Source organism: Panthera tigris, chromosome A1 (genome assembly GCF_018350195.1).
Source record: "Panthera tigris isolate Pti1 chromosome A1, P.tigris_Pti1_mat1.1, whole genome shotgun sequence".
Taxonomy (NCBI): Eukaryota; Metazoa; Chordata; class Mammalia; order Carnivora; family Felidae; genus Panthera; species Panthera tigris.
The window spans coordinates 3,848,186-3,866,724 of record NC_056660.1 but is presented as its reverse complement, the minus strand read 5'-3'; the positions used below and the strand labels follow the sequence as shown (position 1 = coordinate 3,866,724).

Sequence of the window (18,539 nt, the reverse complement as noted above, 5' to 3'; positions counted from 1 at the left end):
TAAGTGCCATACTTTTAATAAAGCAAATGTACATATGAAATTATTGTAACTGGTATTTCCTGAAAAGCAAACTTAGTACCTTCCTATATAAAGTTTTTGATATGTGCATATATGTATGTTTGTTGGAAATGTTTAGGATAGAATTTTTTATTACATTTTATATTAGCATTTTAGTAGGCTTTTTATGATTGAATATAAAGTACTTGATATATACTGAGTTTATTAGGTGCTCATTGGTTTTGTTAAGACTTCATTTTTCCTTTTTAGGGAATATGATTAGCTGACATATACAGTATGGGTGTATATACATATATACATATGTATCTTCGGAAGTAGACCCAGTAAATACGGTTCTTCCATAGGTGGAGGCCGAATTGATATTTACCTTGCCCCAGCAGAGGGCCGCATGTCTGGGGCTAATTTACACTTGAGCCCTAACAGAAAATGTTCATCATTAATACCTGAGGCACAGGTCTTCAAGGCTAGGTAGACCAGAGCTAAGAGTTTACTGTTCTGGGGTTTAGCAAATTCTGGATCGCTAGCTGTCTGGAACTGTCTTGAGAAGAGCTTGCTCCTTTGAAACTCACACTTAGCACTTGGAACATATTTTACTGTTTTTTGATATTGAAATTTACACAGAAAACCTTGTCTGGCCATTATGCTAGTTGAGGTTAGTTGGGGTTCTTTTTCTATACTTATTTTTTTAAACAAGGTTCATAATCCCTTATATAAAACCCTTGGATCCAAATCTATTTCAGAAATCAGATTTTAGAAAGTTAATACGAGCATTCCCATCAGGGGTGGGTAGCGCTCTTAAACACATTAAATTCCTGCCGGGAAACCGATGGACACTCACACTAAGCTGAACGCGCAGACGTGATAAATAACCTCACCTTAAGTTAGGTCAGATCTTGCCACCAGTAGTTTGCAGCAGACGCATTTGCAAAGTGTTCAGATTTTTGGAGCTTTTTGGACTTTGACATTCAGGGTTAGGGAATTTTTGACGTGAACTAATTTTTGTATTTTCTTATTTTTGCTTTCCCCCTATTTTGCTTTTCCTCCTTTTGGAAAATGGAAACTGGGCCTGCGTGTGCAGCAGCTGCAGTCCGGGAAGGAGTGGGCTGGTTCTTCGCTGCCAAAGGGGGTGGGGGGGGGGGTGGGGGTGGGGAGGGAAGCGCCCCCTGCAGGCTGAGCTGTTCACAGCGTCCACGGGGAACTCAGGGAGACCCCCCCGCAGACCAGATAGTTTCCAAGGCAGTGGGGAGAGTGGGGGGGGGGGGGACGCCGAGAGCCCAAGGATGATGCTGGCAAAATGTACAAATCGTTTTCATAAAGAGGGGTTCACGGGTCTGATAGGCAGGTGTGTGGGATTCTCTCCCGTCAGTGCCCATGGACATCTTCCCTACTAAAGACGTTCTGCAGATCTCAAGGTTAAAATTTGTAGTGCTGGGAGAAAAGACCAATTACAGGTTTTAATCAGTCATGCGTTAAGCAGGGTTCTACCTGAGAACCCAGGACCAGAAGGTGCACGGATACACATACGTGAAGACCTCTATTTCCGGGAAGTGACCGTGATTGTGGGGGCTGGCGAGCGTGCAATCCAGAGGGCAGGGGGACACCACAGGCGGCCAACCCCCCCAGGCGGGGCTCAAGCCGAGACAGTCTGCCGTGGACCGTCCTCACCCTTCGGCTTCCAGAGCTTTTTCCATTGAGCAGATATGGCTGAAAGTAGTGCCATTCATTCATTCACTCATTCAACAGCCCCTCAGCATTGTGCGCAGGCGTTAGGGCAGGTGTTGGAGGCGTGAAGGCCCGCGTTCCAACCTGGCTGTCGGATTGCACAGACCGGTGAGAATTGTCTGTTTGCACTGAGAGCCCAGTCTACTCTATGCTAAAGCCAGCATAAGATTTTATTTAAAAATAAGAATTATGTGTTTAAAATGCATATTCTTTCTCTCATGGTGGGTAAGCGGCTCGGGAAATACCCTCATATACTCTGACCACAAAGCTGGGATCTAAGAGGACAAAATCGAAGTTGCACTGTCTCCACGGTAAAAAATGGATTTTTCCTTAGCGCCGCCCTCTGAGCCACCTGTTCTACCTGATAACAAGCGTTTGTTTGGTTTTGAAACCACAGCAAGTCTGAAGTGGAACCTAACGTAGGGCAAACTGCTACCACTGAGTAGGAAGCGTTCGGGGGAAGGAAGGGGCAAAAAACTAAAGCTCACACCGCCTAACGGCCTTAGTGTGAGGGGCTGGCCGAGATGAACCTGGTGGGCGGATGGGCCGGAAGGACTCGTGCACGTGTAGCTCACCCCTTCCTCTTACCTGGAACGTGGCTGCCTTCAGAACAGGTGCCTCCGTCTGGCCTGGGCATGGCGAGCTACCGAAGGCAGGGGCCCACAGTCCTGCCGGGCTTGGGAGAGCTTCCTGTGATGCGCAGCTGTCAAGGCTTAGGGAGGCCAGGCCACCTTGCTGCAAATCAAATTGTTTCTACTATGAAAGCTAACATTTTGCTCTTCACCTCTCTGACTCGTGTCCACTCAGCTGGCTTGGAAATGGAAAAAGAGGGGCTATTTTTGAGGTCACGTATCAACAATGGTCTACATACAACCACTTGGTATACAGGAGTATCAGCGCACATAACTCATCAGGTATGTCCGTTAGGGATGGTCATCGTCATGATCTTACACCTTTAATGAAAATTTAAATTACACTGCATTGACGTGTTCAAAAAGGTGTATGTAATACATCTGAGAATACTGCCTATCTAAAAGCTTTGATTCTAAGCAAGGATAAATTCCTTACCACTCTGGAGAATGCAGCCACCCATAAAAATTTCTTTCATGATGATTCCAGATAGCAAAAGAGCAAAAAAACACCTAATTTATGTCTTTTTTTCAAAGGGTTCTATCCCCCATACTTTCTCCTTGATTCTTTTTCTTGACCTTGCATCAACCGAGCTTGAAGACATTTGTTTTGCACAAACAGGGAGCAGGAGAGCATATGACAAAACAAAACAAAGGCAACACTATTTACCGTGACAGTAGGAATGTCGTCACAAGAAAGCAGACATTAACTTAAAAAAATCAGGACTTAACTAAATGGAAAAAGGTGAAATACCAATTTAAAATCTAAAAACACCCATCCCCTATGAAACTGGAGATTGTGTTTTTTGTTTTTGTTTTGTTTTGTTTTGTTTTTTAGAGACGGCGAGCAAATGGGGGAAAGGGGCAGAAAGAGAAGGAGAATCCAGCTCAGTGTGGAGCCTGACTCCGGGCTGGATCCCATGACTCTGGGATCATGACCTAAGCCAAAATCAACAGTTGGATGCTCAACCGACTGAGCTACCCAGGCGGCCCTAGTCAAGTTTGCTCTTAACCAGGACACATGTAATTTTCACTCTGTACTTTCCATTTTTTTTTTAACGTTTATTTATTTTTGAGACAGAGAGAGACAAAGCATGAACGGGGGAGGGTCAGAGAGAGGGAGACACAGAATCGGAAGCAGGCTCCAGGCTCTGAGCCGTCAGCCCAGAGCCCGACGCGGGGCTCGAACTCACAGACCACGAGATCGTGACCTGAGCGGAAGTCGGACGCTTAACCGACGGAGCCACCCAGGCGCCCCTGTACTTTCCAGTTCTTACGCACATAGCAATTTGACAATCCAGGATTTGTTGTAAGTGGGCTACACTGTTGGATGAACACCTTGTTAACATATTAAAAACAGGGTTCCCTTTTCTGCTTTCCGTTCTGAGACTGCAGAAAATGAACCTGAACTGGTGTTTATAGTTACAAATCCTATAAATAGGAAGTTACAATGCTGTTGGTCCTACCACGTCTTGTGCTACTTGGAGATTCTAATTACAGCAACTGGTAAAACACAAAAACGAAACAAAACAATACAAAACATTAAAAAACCAAAAAGCCACCACTCTGTGACGACCGGCATTTAACAAAATGAGCGAGCGATTCATTCACACAAAGCTAGCCCGTTTTCACAGGCTCAGTGTGTCCTGTTTGATTTCTACAGTGGCATGTGCAACCCATTGGTATTAAACATATTTTCAAAAATGAAGAGAGTCTAAGGAGCAGCCAGTCCGTTACTGTTGTGTCAGAAGTAAATACACAGGCTGGGCAGTTATGAGTTCCACCCCCTCCTGGCTCTCTGATCCTGGTGGGCGACAAAACCCCTTTGGACTTTGGTTACTTCACTTGTCAAATGAGTATCATCCCATTTACACAGTTACCATGTAGTTGGTGTTTGGATGGAATGAGACAATATGCCAGAGTTTTTTGAAGCGAGAACAGCCGTTGACATGTAGGCTCACGTTTCGGTTTCGTTTCACCGGCTATTATATGACCTTCTGACTTGTCCTAGCTGAACCTTTTTTTTTTTTTTTTAATTTTTTTTCACGTTTATTTATTTTTGAGACAGAGAGACACAGAGCATGAACAGGGGAGGGGCAGAGAGAGAGGGAGACACAGAATCGGAAGCAGGCTCCACGCTCTGAGCCGTCAGCCCAGAGCCCGACGCGGGGCTCAAACTCACGGACCGTGAGATCGTGACCTGAGCTGAAGTCGGACACCCAACCGACTGAGCCACCCAGGCGCCCCAAGCTGAACCTTTTTTTAATCACCAGGAACTTGGGGGAAAATGATACCTACCTCAGAATGCCAGAGAGAGGATTAGAGGACATAAAAGACAAACTGAAGTTTGTGAAAATGTAGGTTGATTTTTATTGCTTGTTGACTATGCATAAAGAAAACATGATTGATTTTGTAGAATTTATTCCCTTGACTACATGTTGAAAATCAGATCCACCTAAGTCCCCTTAAAACCTGAAGATTTTCTCGTGAGACCTGACACGTTGTGCGTTAAAATGAGTGTGTGGGTTTGAGTGATATAACGGGACCACATTGAACTTTGGGGGCATTTAGACCAATGCTGTTTCCGTGGGGAATTAGATATTCACAACTGAACAGCCTAAGTTAATTCCACACAGCAATTCAATCTTTCACTGTAGATTATCTACAAGAAAGAAAAGGAAAAGTCACAGCGGTTCTGATGAAAATAAATGTAGTGGGATAAACATTTCCTTGTTTGCTGTTGCTAGACGTCTGTGTCTCATAAGTACACACCGTTCTGAGAGCGCGTAGTTGCATCCTACTTCCGTTGGCACGTTTTTCCGTCCTCCGACTTCCCATCCACCATCTCGGTTTTATAGGATGTTAAGTTGCTCAGTGTGAAGGCTTGAGGTCAGTACCGTAAAGCTCACGGACATGAGGCAGGCGTTCGGTGGAAGATGCAGGTGGTTTAGAGGCAGACGTGACTGCTTTCGTGGCACGTCGTACCCGCGCCAGCCACGGACAGGTAAAGCTTCCCATCTGGACACACACAGATTTCATAGAGTTCTTGTGAGCTGCCGGCAGAGCCCTGAGTCCCCTGAACCAACTTGGGTAAACACACGGTCTCAGCGTCAAGCACGAGCTGTTTGGGAGAAAACAAGAGATGAAGTGGTCCAGTAGGATGAGTGGGACAGCATGAAACTCGTATCTCCAAATGCTCCAAACAGGTTAGTTTTTTCTCTGCATAGAAAATGAAATGAGGCACGGGACTTAAGTCTTATATGATCATTATATGATCAGATTTTCTTTCTTTAAAAAAATTTTTAATGTTTATTTTTGAGAGAGAGAGAGAGACAAAGCACGAGAAGGGGAGGGGCGGAAAGAGAGGGAGACACAGAATCCGAAGCAAGCTCCAAGGCTCTGAGCGGTCAGCATGGAGCCTGACGTGGGGCTCGAACCCACAAACTGGGAGATCATGACCTGAGCCAAAGTCAGACGCTGAACCAACTGAGCCACCCAGGAGCCCCTAATATTTATTTTTTGTTGAGAGAGAGAGAGGGAGACAGAGAGAGACAGAGAGAGACAGAGAGAGAGAGAGAGAGAGAGAGAGAATCTGAAGCAGGCTCCAGGCTCTGAGCTGTCAGCACTGAGCCAGATGCGGGGCTCGAACTCATAAGCCATGAGATCATGACCTGAGCCAAAGTCGGACGCTTAACCCACTGAGCCACCCAGGCGTCCCTTCACAATTTTTACCTGTGAATGTTGGGATTTCTGTTGATTTTGTTTTCCTAGAAGAGGCAATTACATTCATCCGATTAGCCACCAACCATTTCCCTAGTTTCTAAAATATTTGAAACTGTGCTGCCTTCTCGTAGGCGTGGAGGAACAGCAGACACACAGATTAACGCCAACTGAAAGTGAGTAAAAGCTATTGGGGTTTTCGCTCCCATTCTAGTTGAAACTGAAATGTAAACAAATGGTCATTAGTTGACGTTTGAAATTCTGGGAACGAAGAAAGAAGAACCCTCTCACCGAGTAGCCAAATCTCACCCACTCCAGGGCGCTCGCTTGTTAGCGGGAATTAAGGTGTGTCGCAGGCAGGCTCAATGTTCTTCCTTGCAAACAAGGCTGGACTCTTCTTTATTTACATACTCTTATCTACAAACTCCAATCTTATTTTTTTAACTTTTTTAATTTTTTTTTTTAACGTTTTATTTATTTTTGAGACAGAGAGAGACAGAGCATGAATGGAGGAGGGGCAGAGAGAGAGGGAGACACAGAATCGAAAGCAGGCTCCAGGCTCTGAGCCCTCAGCCCAGAGCCCGACGCGGGGCTCGAACTCACAGACCGCGAGATCGTGACCTGAGCTCAAGTCGGACGCTCAACCGACTGAGCCACCCAGGCGCCCCTTATTTTTTTAACTTTTAAAAAATTTTAAGTTTATTTAATTTGTGTGAGAGAGAGAGAGAGCGTGCGAGCGCGGGAGGAGCATGAAGGGAGGGAGACAGAATCGCAAGCAGGCTCCGCACTGGCAGTGCAGGGCCCAGTGCTGGGCTCGAACTCATAACCGTGAGATCATGACCTGAGCTGAAACCAAGAGTCGGACGCTCAACCGACTGAGCCATCCGGGTGCCCTCACGGACTCCGATCATATATATACATAAACTGATGCGTGCAGTCTGTACTCTCGGGAAGTTGGCCACTCCTGTGTGAAGTAGTGGGTGGAACAGTATTAGAAGCAAAGCTTTGCCTTGTGGTCTGGGACACGGTCAGAGGAAAAGAAGGGAAATGTGGACTGTATTGTTTTTAAACGTGGAACCTACTCATGCTGTTGTCCAGTGCTTTGGGTTCTGTCTGCTCTCCTTTCTTATGGTTACTTGGTGATGTTTCTTTTCTAGTTATTTTTTTCCTGCTCTTCTAGCAAACTCTAGTCACTTAGTAGTCCGCATACCAGTTCCTTGCTCATCTTCGTTGGGCTTTACGGGAATATATCTTGTGGGAGGCCAGACATCTCCTCACTTGGAGCTAGCTCCCAGTAAGAAGGGATAGCAACTTCAATTATGAGTCAGGCTGTATGCAATTATAAATATGACCTCATTGATGGAAACAAGTGACATTATTTCAAAATTAAAATCGGTATGTATTTTGTCAAGGTCATACAGTTGAAGTATGTGGTCACATTACGATGTGGTAATGAGATACCAGAATTCTTGACTTCTCATGTTTGCATCTATCTGCTCCTGACATCATAACGTTTTAAGTTACAACTTGAAGGGGCTTCACCAGATGACTGTTCTATTCTCCTGGCAGGCTGCCGTCGGACAGGTCCTGTCCACACACATGGGCCACCTCTCATGGTCTACGTTTGCTACTAGTGTCCCTTCCTGTTAATATTAAATTAACATAATTTAAAAATGTTGTCACCCATATTATCACATTGGTATCGTCTGTGACTTAGTTAAGCAAGTATTATTTTCCCTACTTGACAAATGAGAAGACAGGTCCAGGTCCGGAGAGGCCTGTTAACTTCCCCGAACTCAAACAGGTAACCTGCGAACTGATCTGGTACTAGGACAGTCAATATTGAGTAGCAAGCGCTCTACTGCTTTGTTATGAACTTTGGCTTGTGTCGGTGACGTTTTATTCCCAGACTTGAAGTTCCAGATGTCATCCTTCTTGTGGCTTTTAAAGCTCTAATTTTTCACATTTAACTTGCACGCAAACTTAATTTGGTGCAAGAAAGCATAGCGCTCTAGGCAATACGCGCTGGTGGCTGTCATTTATGGGGAGCTCCCAGTGACCGCCATATTGAGAGAAGCTGCATCCACAGGAAGTGGCTCGGAAAATCTGCAGTATTCTTTCCCAGATGAAAATAACAAGAGACTGGACAGCACAGATACCAGGCAAAGAATACTGTCTGGATCCAGTACAGAATAACTCTAACCGTTCTTGGCTCTTCTTGAAATGCACGATTGTCTCTTGCCTTCTTTTCAGTCGGTTTACAGACGGCCATAAATTTAACGATACCTTAATGGATGTGAGGATCACCAGGAAATACACAACAGGAGCTGGCGCACTGAACTCACCATTCCATCACTACTTTGGAAAACGATATCCATTTGAGAAAGGGCCTCGATTTTCCCAGCATGAGCTTTAATATGAACACCCTTTGGGGCATCCATGCTTAGACTCCGTGTGGGAGACTCTAATCTGAAATGAGGTAAAGAAACAAACAAACACACAAACAAAAAAAAAAAAAAACAGTATTAAAAATAATTCCCCAGGAATCCCTCACTGACTGAATGGCGTTGCATGAAAATATAACTAATAAAGTATAAAGCACCATCGTGTCGTGCTTGAATGCCACTAGAGTGTATACGCCTTATTGACCAATCCAGAAATAATGTGTTAGTTTCAGTAAGGAAATTAACTTCCCATCAGTGAGAGTCTACGAAATCAGTATCCTCTAAAAATGGATAAAACATTAGACAGCCCTACCCCTACGTAGTAGTTTCAGATGGCAGGGTTAAACACCCTGCATATTACACACCAAAAGAAAATGCTACTTGTGAAAACTCTGTAAAGCTTTCTTTTTAGTGAAAACTCAAACTTGTTTGGGGAAAAAGACAGATTTAAGGAAGGATAACATGTTCATTTGCCACCTGTTCATAAAATAGAATGCATGTTTAGCCTTGAGGTTTTGTTTGCTTTTTTTTTTTTTTTTTTAAAGCTTAGGAGGGTTACAAATGCAAAGATTTCTTTTGGGAAAGAAATGAACTGGTAGAGTTGATATACTGGCAGGATGGAGGCTGGCCTCAGCTGGCTTTGTTTTTGTAAAATCTATCAGAATCTCCTTGGGACTAAGTCAAACATAGATACAGAGCCGGGAATATACGGATCAGAGAAATTCCATTTGCCTCTGCCTGAAAAAACACTAAATTTCCACCAGATGGCACACCATCATCACTTGAAAGGTTCAACCCAAGGCAACGCCCAACCCAACCTAAGGCAACCCAACCCCAAAGTCTGGAAGGCTGATTTGACTGAAATGTTTAAAGATCAGTAAGAAGTGGAACAGGATACAGGGTACAGGTCTGTCATCCACCCACGGCAGGGTAAGATTAGGGTAGGCATGGGCAGGGGAGACAAAGGGAGCAGCTCCAGAGGACAGAAGTATCTAGATTGTTAATTCTCATTTGAACTGATTGAATATTTACCCCATAGACCTTTGACTCAGAGGAACTGCTACCTTCAGTTGGCAAGTTTTTTGTCTACCACTCTTTGTTACAGAAAACAAAGGTTCGTTTTTTTTTTTATGTACATCTCAATATGAAAAATTTGATGTTATGTATTTTGAAATTTATATTTACATTGAGTACAAGAAAACACTTAAGAGATATGTATGGAATTTATTGGTCAAATTATGTTAAGCTTAGGTTATGGGGTAACACTTAGATATATCCAGATGATTTGGTCTGTGGATCGCCTGCCCATTTTGCCACTTTGCCATCTGCTAATTATCTACATTTTTCCTGCCTGGATTGATAGAAAGAAAGGGAGGGGGGATGGGGAAGGAAAGGAAGGGAGAAAAGCATGGAAGCAACTTGCAGAGGTCTGGTCCCTTTCAGGCAAACCACTGGTGATCTTGAAGACCCTAGTGAAGGCAAGTGTGTTTCAAGATCAGTCATCAAACCACAAAATGACTCCAACAGGACCAATCACTAGTTCTTAGCCAGGTTATAATATGGTGTTTCTGGAATAGCAAATTTCTTCCCCTTTGCATCACTTCTAACCTTGCAGATAAAATGTATCAGTTCAGCACAAGTTAAGACACATTTTACCAAAAAAGGCTGTGATTAGACAGCTCTGAAGTACACATTTCCAAAAACACACTGAGCAACAGTCAGATATAAAAGAACTTGTTTTTTTCTCTTTTGTTATATTTTAGTTTGCCGGTTAGATATCGAGCCCGTTCTTCAAATATGAACATATAAACATTTACTCATGGCCGGGGGTGCCTGGGTGGCTGTCGGTTGAGTGTCCGGCTCTTGATTTCAGCTCAGGTCATAATCTCATAGTTTGTGGGATCGAGCCCCGTGCTGGGCTTTGCACTGACAGCCCAGAGCCTGCTTGGGAGTCTCTCTCTCTGCCCCTCCCCCACTCTCTCAAATAAATAAACATTCAAAAAACATATTTACTCGTGACTTACACGAGGAACAAAAAGTTTTGAACACTGCTCCAGAAATACACTAAGTAAATAAGCTGTGTGTGTAAATACACAAACATGCTCACACACAATTCGGGTTATAAAAATACAATTAATTAAGATAATGTGATTGTTAAAGCAGGTGAGTTTTAAGCTGTGTTCCTTTTTAAGTAAAGACACACAGAATTCAGTAACTTCCCAAACTTTGACCCGTATTCATTTTTGAGTTTAGGGCATGTAACTGGTCAATCACATCTGATTATAATATTTCTTGCTCATGTCATGTTAGTACCAAACAAAGGGGAAAAGTTATTGAAATGTATGGATAATGTTTTGATTTCAAGCCCTTTCAGGCTCCCATTAAGTCCAAATTTTGCAAAGAGGATGAGGGAGCAGGGAGCATAAACGCAAACTGACAAGAAAAGCTGGCCTTGAGGCAGCACTGGCCAAATCATGCAAGGGCTAGATTGTGTCCCCTGGCAGACCATGCCGACCACTAGGCCCTGTTCACTGTGTTCGTCTTTAACCTAAACGTGGTGGGGGAAAATGCATTTAATTCATTTCACCCTTATTTATGAAGTGCTATTATGTGCTGTTCTAGGTTTGTAGAGAAACAGTAGCAAACAAGGCAGACAAGCTTCCTGCCTTTAGGAGTCTAACATTCAAGCAGATGAAAGGCTGTAAGCAGAGGAATGACCCGATTCCAGCTATGTTTTACAGACAAATCTATTAAGTCTGCTCAAGACAGATAAGCAGCTCAGAGCTCTCCTCTCAGTGCCCACTTACACATAAATGCTGGCTAAAATACAATGGGAAAACAAAATACATTAAAACACGTACCAGGCATAAAAAACAAACAAAGGGCATTTTCATTGTGCCAGAAACACAAGAAACTCCTAGAGTGATGAGTGGGAGTTGAAATGCCGGAGCCCTGCAGGTACTGGGCAGACTAATGCCATGTGGACTGGTATTTTAAATCTCTACAAGGAAGGAGATGGGCCAACTACGGGAAGGGGGTAGGGGGGGCAGGACAGAGGTGTTTGGAAACGGGCTCTGGGCACACAGATGGGAGGTGAAACGCAGCATGGTAACAACCCTAAAGCAGGCTGCTCGTTCGGGGGTGTGAGCAGAGAGTCTTCAATCATGCATTAGTGTAGAACCCAAACGCACACACCGTTCAGGCCTTGCAGGAGCCCAACCTGAGAAAGACTTATAAACCCTGGCTTCAGAACAGTGCCCCCTGGAGGGCCCTGGCAGAAGTGAAAGTGAAACAGACATGAAAGGCAAATGGAAGGGTCTCCCGACCGCTTCTCGCAGATGAAGAGCCAAAGGGCATGAACGCCCAGAATTGCCAAACCACATGGGCGAATCTCTCAACGTGAGGAACTAGAGATAACAGATCAGTCAGAAAGGGACTAACACGTAACTAAGTTCAGGGCATCCAAAGAGATAAATCAATGCTCACAGAACAAGACCAGAGTAGAAAAAGAAAGACTTAAAAACCAGGTAAGCAGGTGCGCCTGGGCGGCTTAGCTGGCTGGGCGAACGACTCTTGATTTTGGTTTTGTGTATGATCTCACGGTTTGTGAGATCGAGCCCCCAGTCAGGCTCCACGCTCCCAGCACGGAGCCTGCTTAGGATTCTCTGTCACTTCCTCTGCCTCTCTCTCGCTCACACACACACAAATTAATAAGTGAAACTTAAAAAAAAAAAAATGAAAACCAAGGAAGTAGAAATTCATGAAATAAAAAAATTGAAGTCTTCTGGCAGGCTAAATGGGAGGCATGCCACATATGAAAAGAGAATAGGATGTTGTAATGTGGCTTTGGTAATTCAGTGGAAAAACGAGAAATGTAAAATCTGAAATAGAAGTTTAATGTTTTTCAATGCATAAAATAAAGCACATAGAATTTCAAAGGGAACTAATGACTTTTAAATACAAATGTAAAAATATCTTTCAATGGGTGATACAGCAGTTTATGAGCTTGTTTAGTAATGTATTAAATAAGATCTGGTCGGAGGTCTTACAACTAGTGTAATTTCAAAGCAGGGAAGAGTGTGTAACGTATTCTGTGATACTAGCTATAACCTTTACGTGATACTGAGGTACCTCTGGCTTCTACAGATGAAAAAGTCAAAGAAACTGCTGATACTGCTGTGGTTTGTTGCCTCTCATTTATAGCTGAAGGAATGCAAAATGTGAATTGGAGGTCAGCGAAAATGAAGGATTTCTTTTTCACGTTCAAAATCTAAATTCTATTCTTGGATACCCAGGGGATCCACAGACCACAAGTTAAGAACGCCTGTACTCTGGAGAATGAGAAGACACAGAAATGACGAGGTCACGGTTAATCACTTTCCAGAATTCACAAATAACAAGAGTTCCTAACATTGAAGTGGCAACCTAATACCCAAGTATGAATTAAGACATACCTGGCACCCAGACACTTGGCGGTAAAACTGCAAAACTGTGAGATTAATGAGAAATATTCAGAATGAAATTGCTCACCAAAGACCCAAAAGTAATGAATAATATCTCGAGAATGCTGATGAAAATGTACCATCAGCCTAAAAATCTATCCCAGCTTAACTACCATTCCACTATGAAGGGACTAGACATTTCAGGCCCAGAGGGAAACGTTTACTATCTATACAGTACTTCTAGGAACTAAAACCAGAGGAAAAGAGTATTTTGCAAGAAGCAGTATTTTGCAAAAAGAGTATTTTGCAAGCACCATCTAATGGTGGACATTAGAATAATCAACACACTGTGTGGGTAAAGCTGAATAGGTATTGCTTGAAAAACAGAAAACGGAGATATGAGTAAAAGCAAAGTGGAAACAAGATGGGAATAACTTAAATTTTTTTTTTTTATAATTTGGGAAGAGAATGATAATCACTTAAACTTCATCAGAAAGTATTAATTTATCTCCATGCATGTAAAATATAAAGGGTAATCATTAAAAGAATAAAAACGGAACCAGTAGAGGAAAATACCAGAGGGAAAATAAGGAAAAGCTTCTTGATCTAACCAAAGGTCAGTAAGAAGAAAAAATGAAATGAACAAGCACAGTAAATACGACATAAGACCACAGAAATATGTCAAGTATGTCAGTGATAACAATCAATATAAATGGTTAATTCCCCTATTAAAAGTTAGGGACTTTACTATAGGAAGGGGGTTAAATCTCAAATCCAGAAATTTGAGAAACTGAAACATAAGATATACCCCACACGAAAAACAAATCTGGTTGGATCAAAGACCTAAATCTGAAAAGCAAACGTGGTTGTGAAAGAATTCGTTCCCTTCCTAATGCCCAAACGGTGTTTTCCAATACACTCAAGTTCCTAAGGGTTTATTTTCACTATTCTGTTCCTGGATGAAACTTTTTTTTTTTTTTAAGATTTTATTTTTTAAGTAATCTCTACACCCAATGTACTGCTGGAACCCCCACCTCCAAGGTGCAGAGTCATAGGCTTCACTGACTGAGCCGGCCAGGCAGACCCCCTGTTATTGGATGAAACTTTCAATTCTTTAAACTGTTTCCACTTGTTGAGTTGACTAAATGTACTATGTTTTGTTTTGATATTTTATGACTTTTTCTTTTTTCTTGGAATTTCTAGAATTAAGGAAAACGAGCCACACCATAAACTGCCAATTACCATGAGGCACAAATTACTTTCAGTATTTAAGTAGACTTGGAATACTAACCTGTGATAAATGAAAAATAAATATTTGGGATGAGGAATGTGATTATGCAAGCTGGGTGAGATCAATTCAATGCTTCATTTGTTAATCATGCATTTGTAGACACTGATTTGTTATCAATGAGTTGTTTCAAAAAACACTGAAAGAGAAGGAATTAAAATATTCCCAAGATAACACTTTCAGACCATATGCAAATATATGTGAAAACCAAGAATACATTAATAATTATCTAGGCAAAAACAGTTGATCAAAACTGACCCTTATAAAGGTAAAGGTTTAAACAGACAAATTTCTCCAAGAAGAAGAATTAGGGGTGCCTGGGTGGCTCAGTCGGTTAAGCATTCGACTTTGGCTCAGGTAACTATCTCATGGTTCATGAGTTCGAGCCCCACATCAGGCTCTGTGTTGACAGCTCAGAGCCTGGAACCTGCTTTAGATTCTGTGTCTCCCTCTCTCTCTGCCCCTACCCCGCTCGCACTCCCTCTTGTCTCTCAAAAAATAAATACGTGTTAAAAATTAAAAAAAAAATCAGTTAAAGAAGGATTGCACTATTTTTTTAATGTTTATTTACTCTTGACAGAGAGAGACAGAGAAGGAGTGAGGGAGGGGCAGAGAGACAGAGACAAAGAATCGAAAGCAGGCTCCAGGATCTGAGCTGTCAGCACAGAGCCCGACACAGGGCTCGAACCCACAAACTGTGAGATCATGACCTGAGCTGAAGCTGGAAGCTTTTTTGTTTTTAATTTTTAATATTCATTTATCTTTGAGAGAGAGAGAGAGACAGACAGACAGAGCAGGAGCGAGGAAGGGGCAGAGAGAAAGGGAGACACAGAATCCGAAGCGGGCTGCAGGCTCCGAGCTGTCAGCACAAAGCCCGACACGGGACTCGAACTCACAACCGGTGACATGACCTGAGCTGAAGTCAGACGCTTACCTGACTGAGCCACCCAGGCGCCTCAAGAAGAATTGCACTCTTAAGGAATTATATTTAAAAAATTAATCAGGCCCATATGGTTCCAGGGAGAATTCCACCAAAAACCTTCAGAGATCAGAGCATCCCAATTGTCAACAAATCATTCCAGAACACTGAAAATAAGGGAGATCTTTCCCATTCTTGAAAAGCATGGATAACATTGTTACCTAAACCTTACGAAAATAGCACACAAACAACAAAGTTACAGACTGACATCACTAAGCGTATATGAGCGCGAAGGTTCTAGATAGAATATTGGCAGGTGGAATTGAACACCAATTTAAGAAAAGAATATACCGTGACCAAGTAGAATTGATTCCATGAATGCAAGATTGGTGTGGTATGAGAAAACCCATGAACATGATACACTGTATTAACACATCTAAAGAACACGTACACATGGCCATCTCCACAAGGGCTAAAGAGTCTTTGACAAAGTCTAACGGCCATTCAACACAAAATAGAAACTGGTATTTATTTGCTTTATAAAATACGTATTCACATCGTCTTCATGGGGGAACACCGGGGGCATCTGCATTCAGACTGGGAAAAGGCAAGGATTACGCTACGTCCACTTCTTTCTCACGTGGCGCTAACAGTGCTGGGACACGGGATAAGACATCAGAAACCAATCGGAGACACAGAGTTGGAAAAGAAGGCGTAATAGTATATTTATCTGCAGATGATAGGACAGCGTACCTGAAAACCCTAATGAGCCAACATAAAACTGACTCAAAGAATAAAAAGTTTGGTAAGGTTGTTTATATAAAATTATCACACGGCAATCAGTAGCTTTCATACCCACAGTGGTAACTTGTTAGGGGATATAATCGCGACAAAGGTGAGCTTAGGGGTAAACTTTTTAAAAGAAAATCTTTATTTCTGAGAGAGAGGGAGAGAGAGAGTGAGCGAGAAGGGGAGGGGCAGAGAGAGGGAGACAGAGGGTCTGAAGCTGGCTTTGTGCTGACAGCAGAGAGCCAGATGTGGGGCTTGAACTCACAAACTGAGGTCATGACCCGAGCCGAAGTTGGATACTCAACTGAGCCACCCGGGTGCTGAGCTTAGCGGTAAACTTCCAAGAAATGTGAAAAACATACATAAGGAAAACTTTTAAGTATTCCTGAAAGGGCAAAAATGGATTTCAACAAATGGAAAGACATCCCATGTTTTTCGGGTAAATAATGACATAAAGATGTCAGTTTTCCCCAAGTTAATTTATGAATTTAAGATAATCCTAATAAAAGAATATGCTTTTCTTGAACTAGATAAGTTAATGCTCAAGTTCGGAAAAATAAGCAAGAACTGGCAGAGAAATATTGAAAGCTACAAGGGTATGTGTGCATGTGTGTGACAGAGAGAGAGAGAGAGAGAGAGAGAGAGAGAGAGAGAGAGACTAGTCCTACCAGACATTAAACTATATTTTATAGGGGCACGTGCATGGCTCAGCTGGTTAAGCGTCCAAATCTTGGTTTCGGCTCAGGTCATGATCTCATGGTTTGTGGGTTCGAGCCCCATATCAGGCTCCGTGCTGCCCATATGGATCCTACTTGGGATTCTCTCTCTCCTTCTCTTTGCTTCTCCCCAACTCAAAATAAATAAATAAACTTAATAAAATAAAATAAAATAAACTTTATACCCTATTTAACAAGGTTGGGACTAGGACCTGAACAGGAAGACTAGGGGAACAGAACAGAAAATACACAAACAGACCCACGTGCATAGGGAAATTTAATAGATGATAAAGGTTTTATTTCAAATCGTAGCGACAAAGGTGGAATTTCTAATAGATAATCTAGTTGCTGGCTCCGGTGGCTGGATGACTGGAAAAGATAAAATTAGACCCATGCTTCACACCTGATACCTGATACAGGAATAAACTCTAAAGGCATCAGGGATCTAAAATGTATCGTAATGTAAAAGGCAAAACCAGATAAGCAACATGCCTGACTTCCTCTTTCTGTAAGGAAAGTTTCAAATTATGTCTTAAAATCCAGATGTAATGAATGAAATTATAAATAAATTTGAGTGTATAAACATTAAAAATAGAATGTTAACAGGAAAAATGTTAATATTCAGAATATTTTATATTATACTTTAATCCCTACAAATCCACTAAAATTTTGTTTTAATGTTTATTTTGAGAGAGAGAGAGAGAGAGAGAGAGAGAGAGAGAGACGGAGCACGAGCAGGGGAGGGGCAGAGAGAGAGAGAGGGAGGGAGGGACACAGAATCCCAAGCAGGCTCCAGACTCTGAGCTGTCAGCACAAAGCCCGACGCGGGGCTCAAACCCATGAACTATGAGATCATGGCCTGAGCCGAAGTTGGACGCTTAACTGACTGAGACACCCGGGCGCCCCTCTACAAATCCATTTTAAAGAGTCATTAAAGAAGCAAAGGAGATGGAAGGCCGTTCCAGGAGAAGCAGCCTTAAATAAAAAGGGAACGATTTATAAGATCTGAAGAGAAGGCTGAGTATTTAAATAACAAAATAAAAATGTGAAAGATGCTGAACCACACTAGTCCCTAGGGAAATGAAAAGTAAAATAACACAAGATAACATGAAACAGATCATCAAGTCTGACAGTGCAAAATACAGGTAAAAAGGTGAGGAAAGACAGACCCTTACACTGCTCGCGGAGCAATAAATCAGATCAGGCACGTTGAGAGGCACACTGGCCAGGTTTGGCAAAGTTCAGTATGTTCACATCCCAAACCCACGCTTTGTAAAACTTGGTGGAATAGGCAACTCAGAGCAGGGCTCTCCGTCCTAAAAGATAGCTGAAAAACTACGCACCCGTTACACAGTTTTAAGTTAACGTTGTGTTTTTCAGAAGTTTAAGTATTTACAAAAGATACCATTTCTGCATATTATACACACCGTCATTCTGAAATAACACTCATCACTTTACAGTGTATTTGATGGAAACGAAAAATCACGGAGATTCGATATCGACCTCCTTTGGTTACAATTCAATATGCTAAGATTTTTTTTTTTTGCTTAAATTGTCCAGCTGTGACTGGGAGTCCTTTGATCGGGAGCTCGTTCATTTGGCTCCTGGGTCTTCTTGATGTGCCCTCGCTGTTTTGATTTTTGAGCATAGCTTATTCGCTGGCACTGCAAAATGTTCCAAATTCATCTTCTGCATTCGCTGCCCCCGTCCTAGAATGAGCCATTTCTTCAAAGAATCCTGACTTCTTTTATTGCAGAATGAGATGAGGAACCAACTGCTGGGTGACACGGAATTTAATTACCTGATCTCTCACCTCTAGAATTTCTATTGTTATTTTTCAAATCTGTCATTT

The 18,539-nt window shown here is 42.4% G+C and overlaps 1 protein-coding gene across 10 annotated transcripts in view; it reads right to left on the bottom strand.

The window, feature by feature from the left end:
- Window positions 1–18,539, bottom strand: part of SGCG (sarcoglycan gamma) — a 165,650-nt gene that overhangs the window by 28,916 nt on the left and 118,195 nt on the right. For 5 of the 10 annotated variants that reach the window (XM_042981327.1, XM_042981674.1, XM_042981746.1 and 2 more), the window contains 2 exons: window positions 8,435–8,558; window positions 4,716–5,490 (listed from right to left, as the gene is read on the bottom strand). In XM_042981327.1, the coding sequence (XP_042837261.1) occupies window positions 5,317–5,490; window positions 8,435–8,558 (298 nt within the window). In that variant the 3' untranslated portion in view covers window positions 4,716–5,316. Of the gene's footprint in view, window positions 1–4,715; window positions 5,491–8,434; window positions 8,559–18,539 lie in introns of those variants that run through there. The other 5 variants (XR_006215724.1, XR_006215744.1, XR_006215721.1 and 2 more) reach the window with 3 other exon arrangements.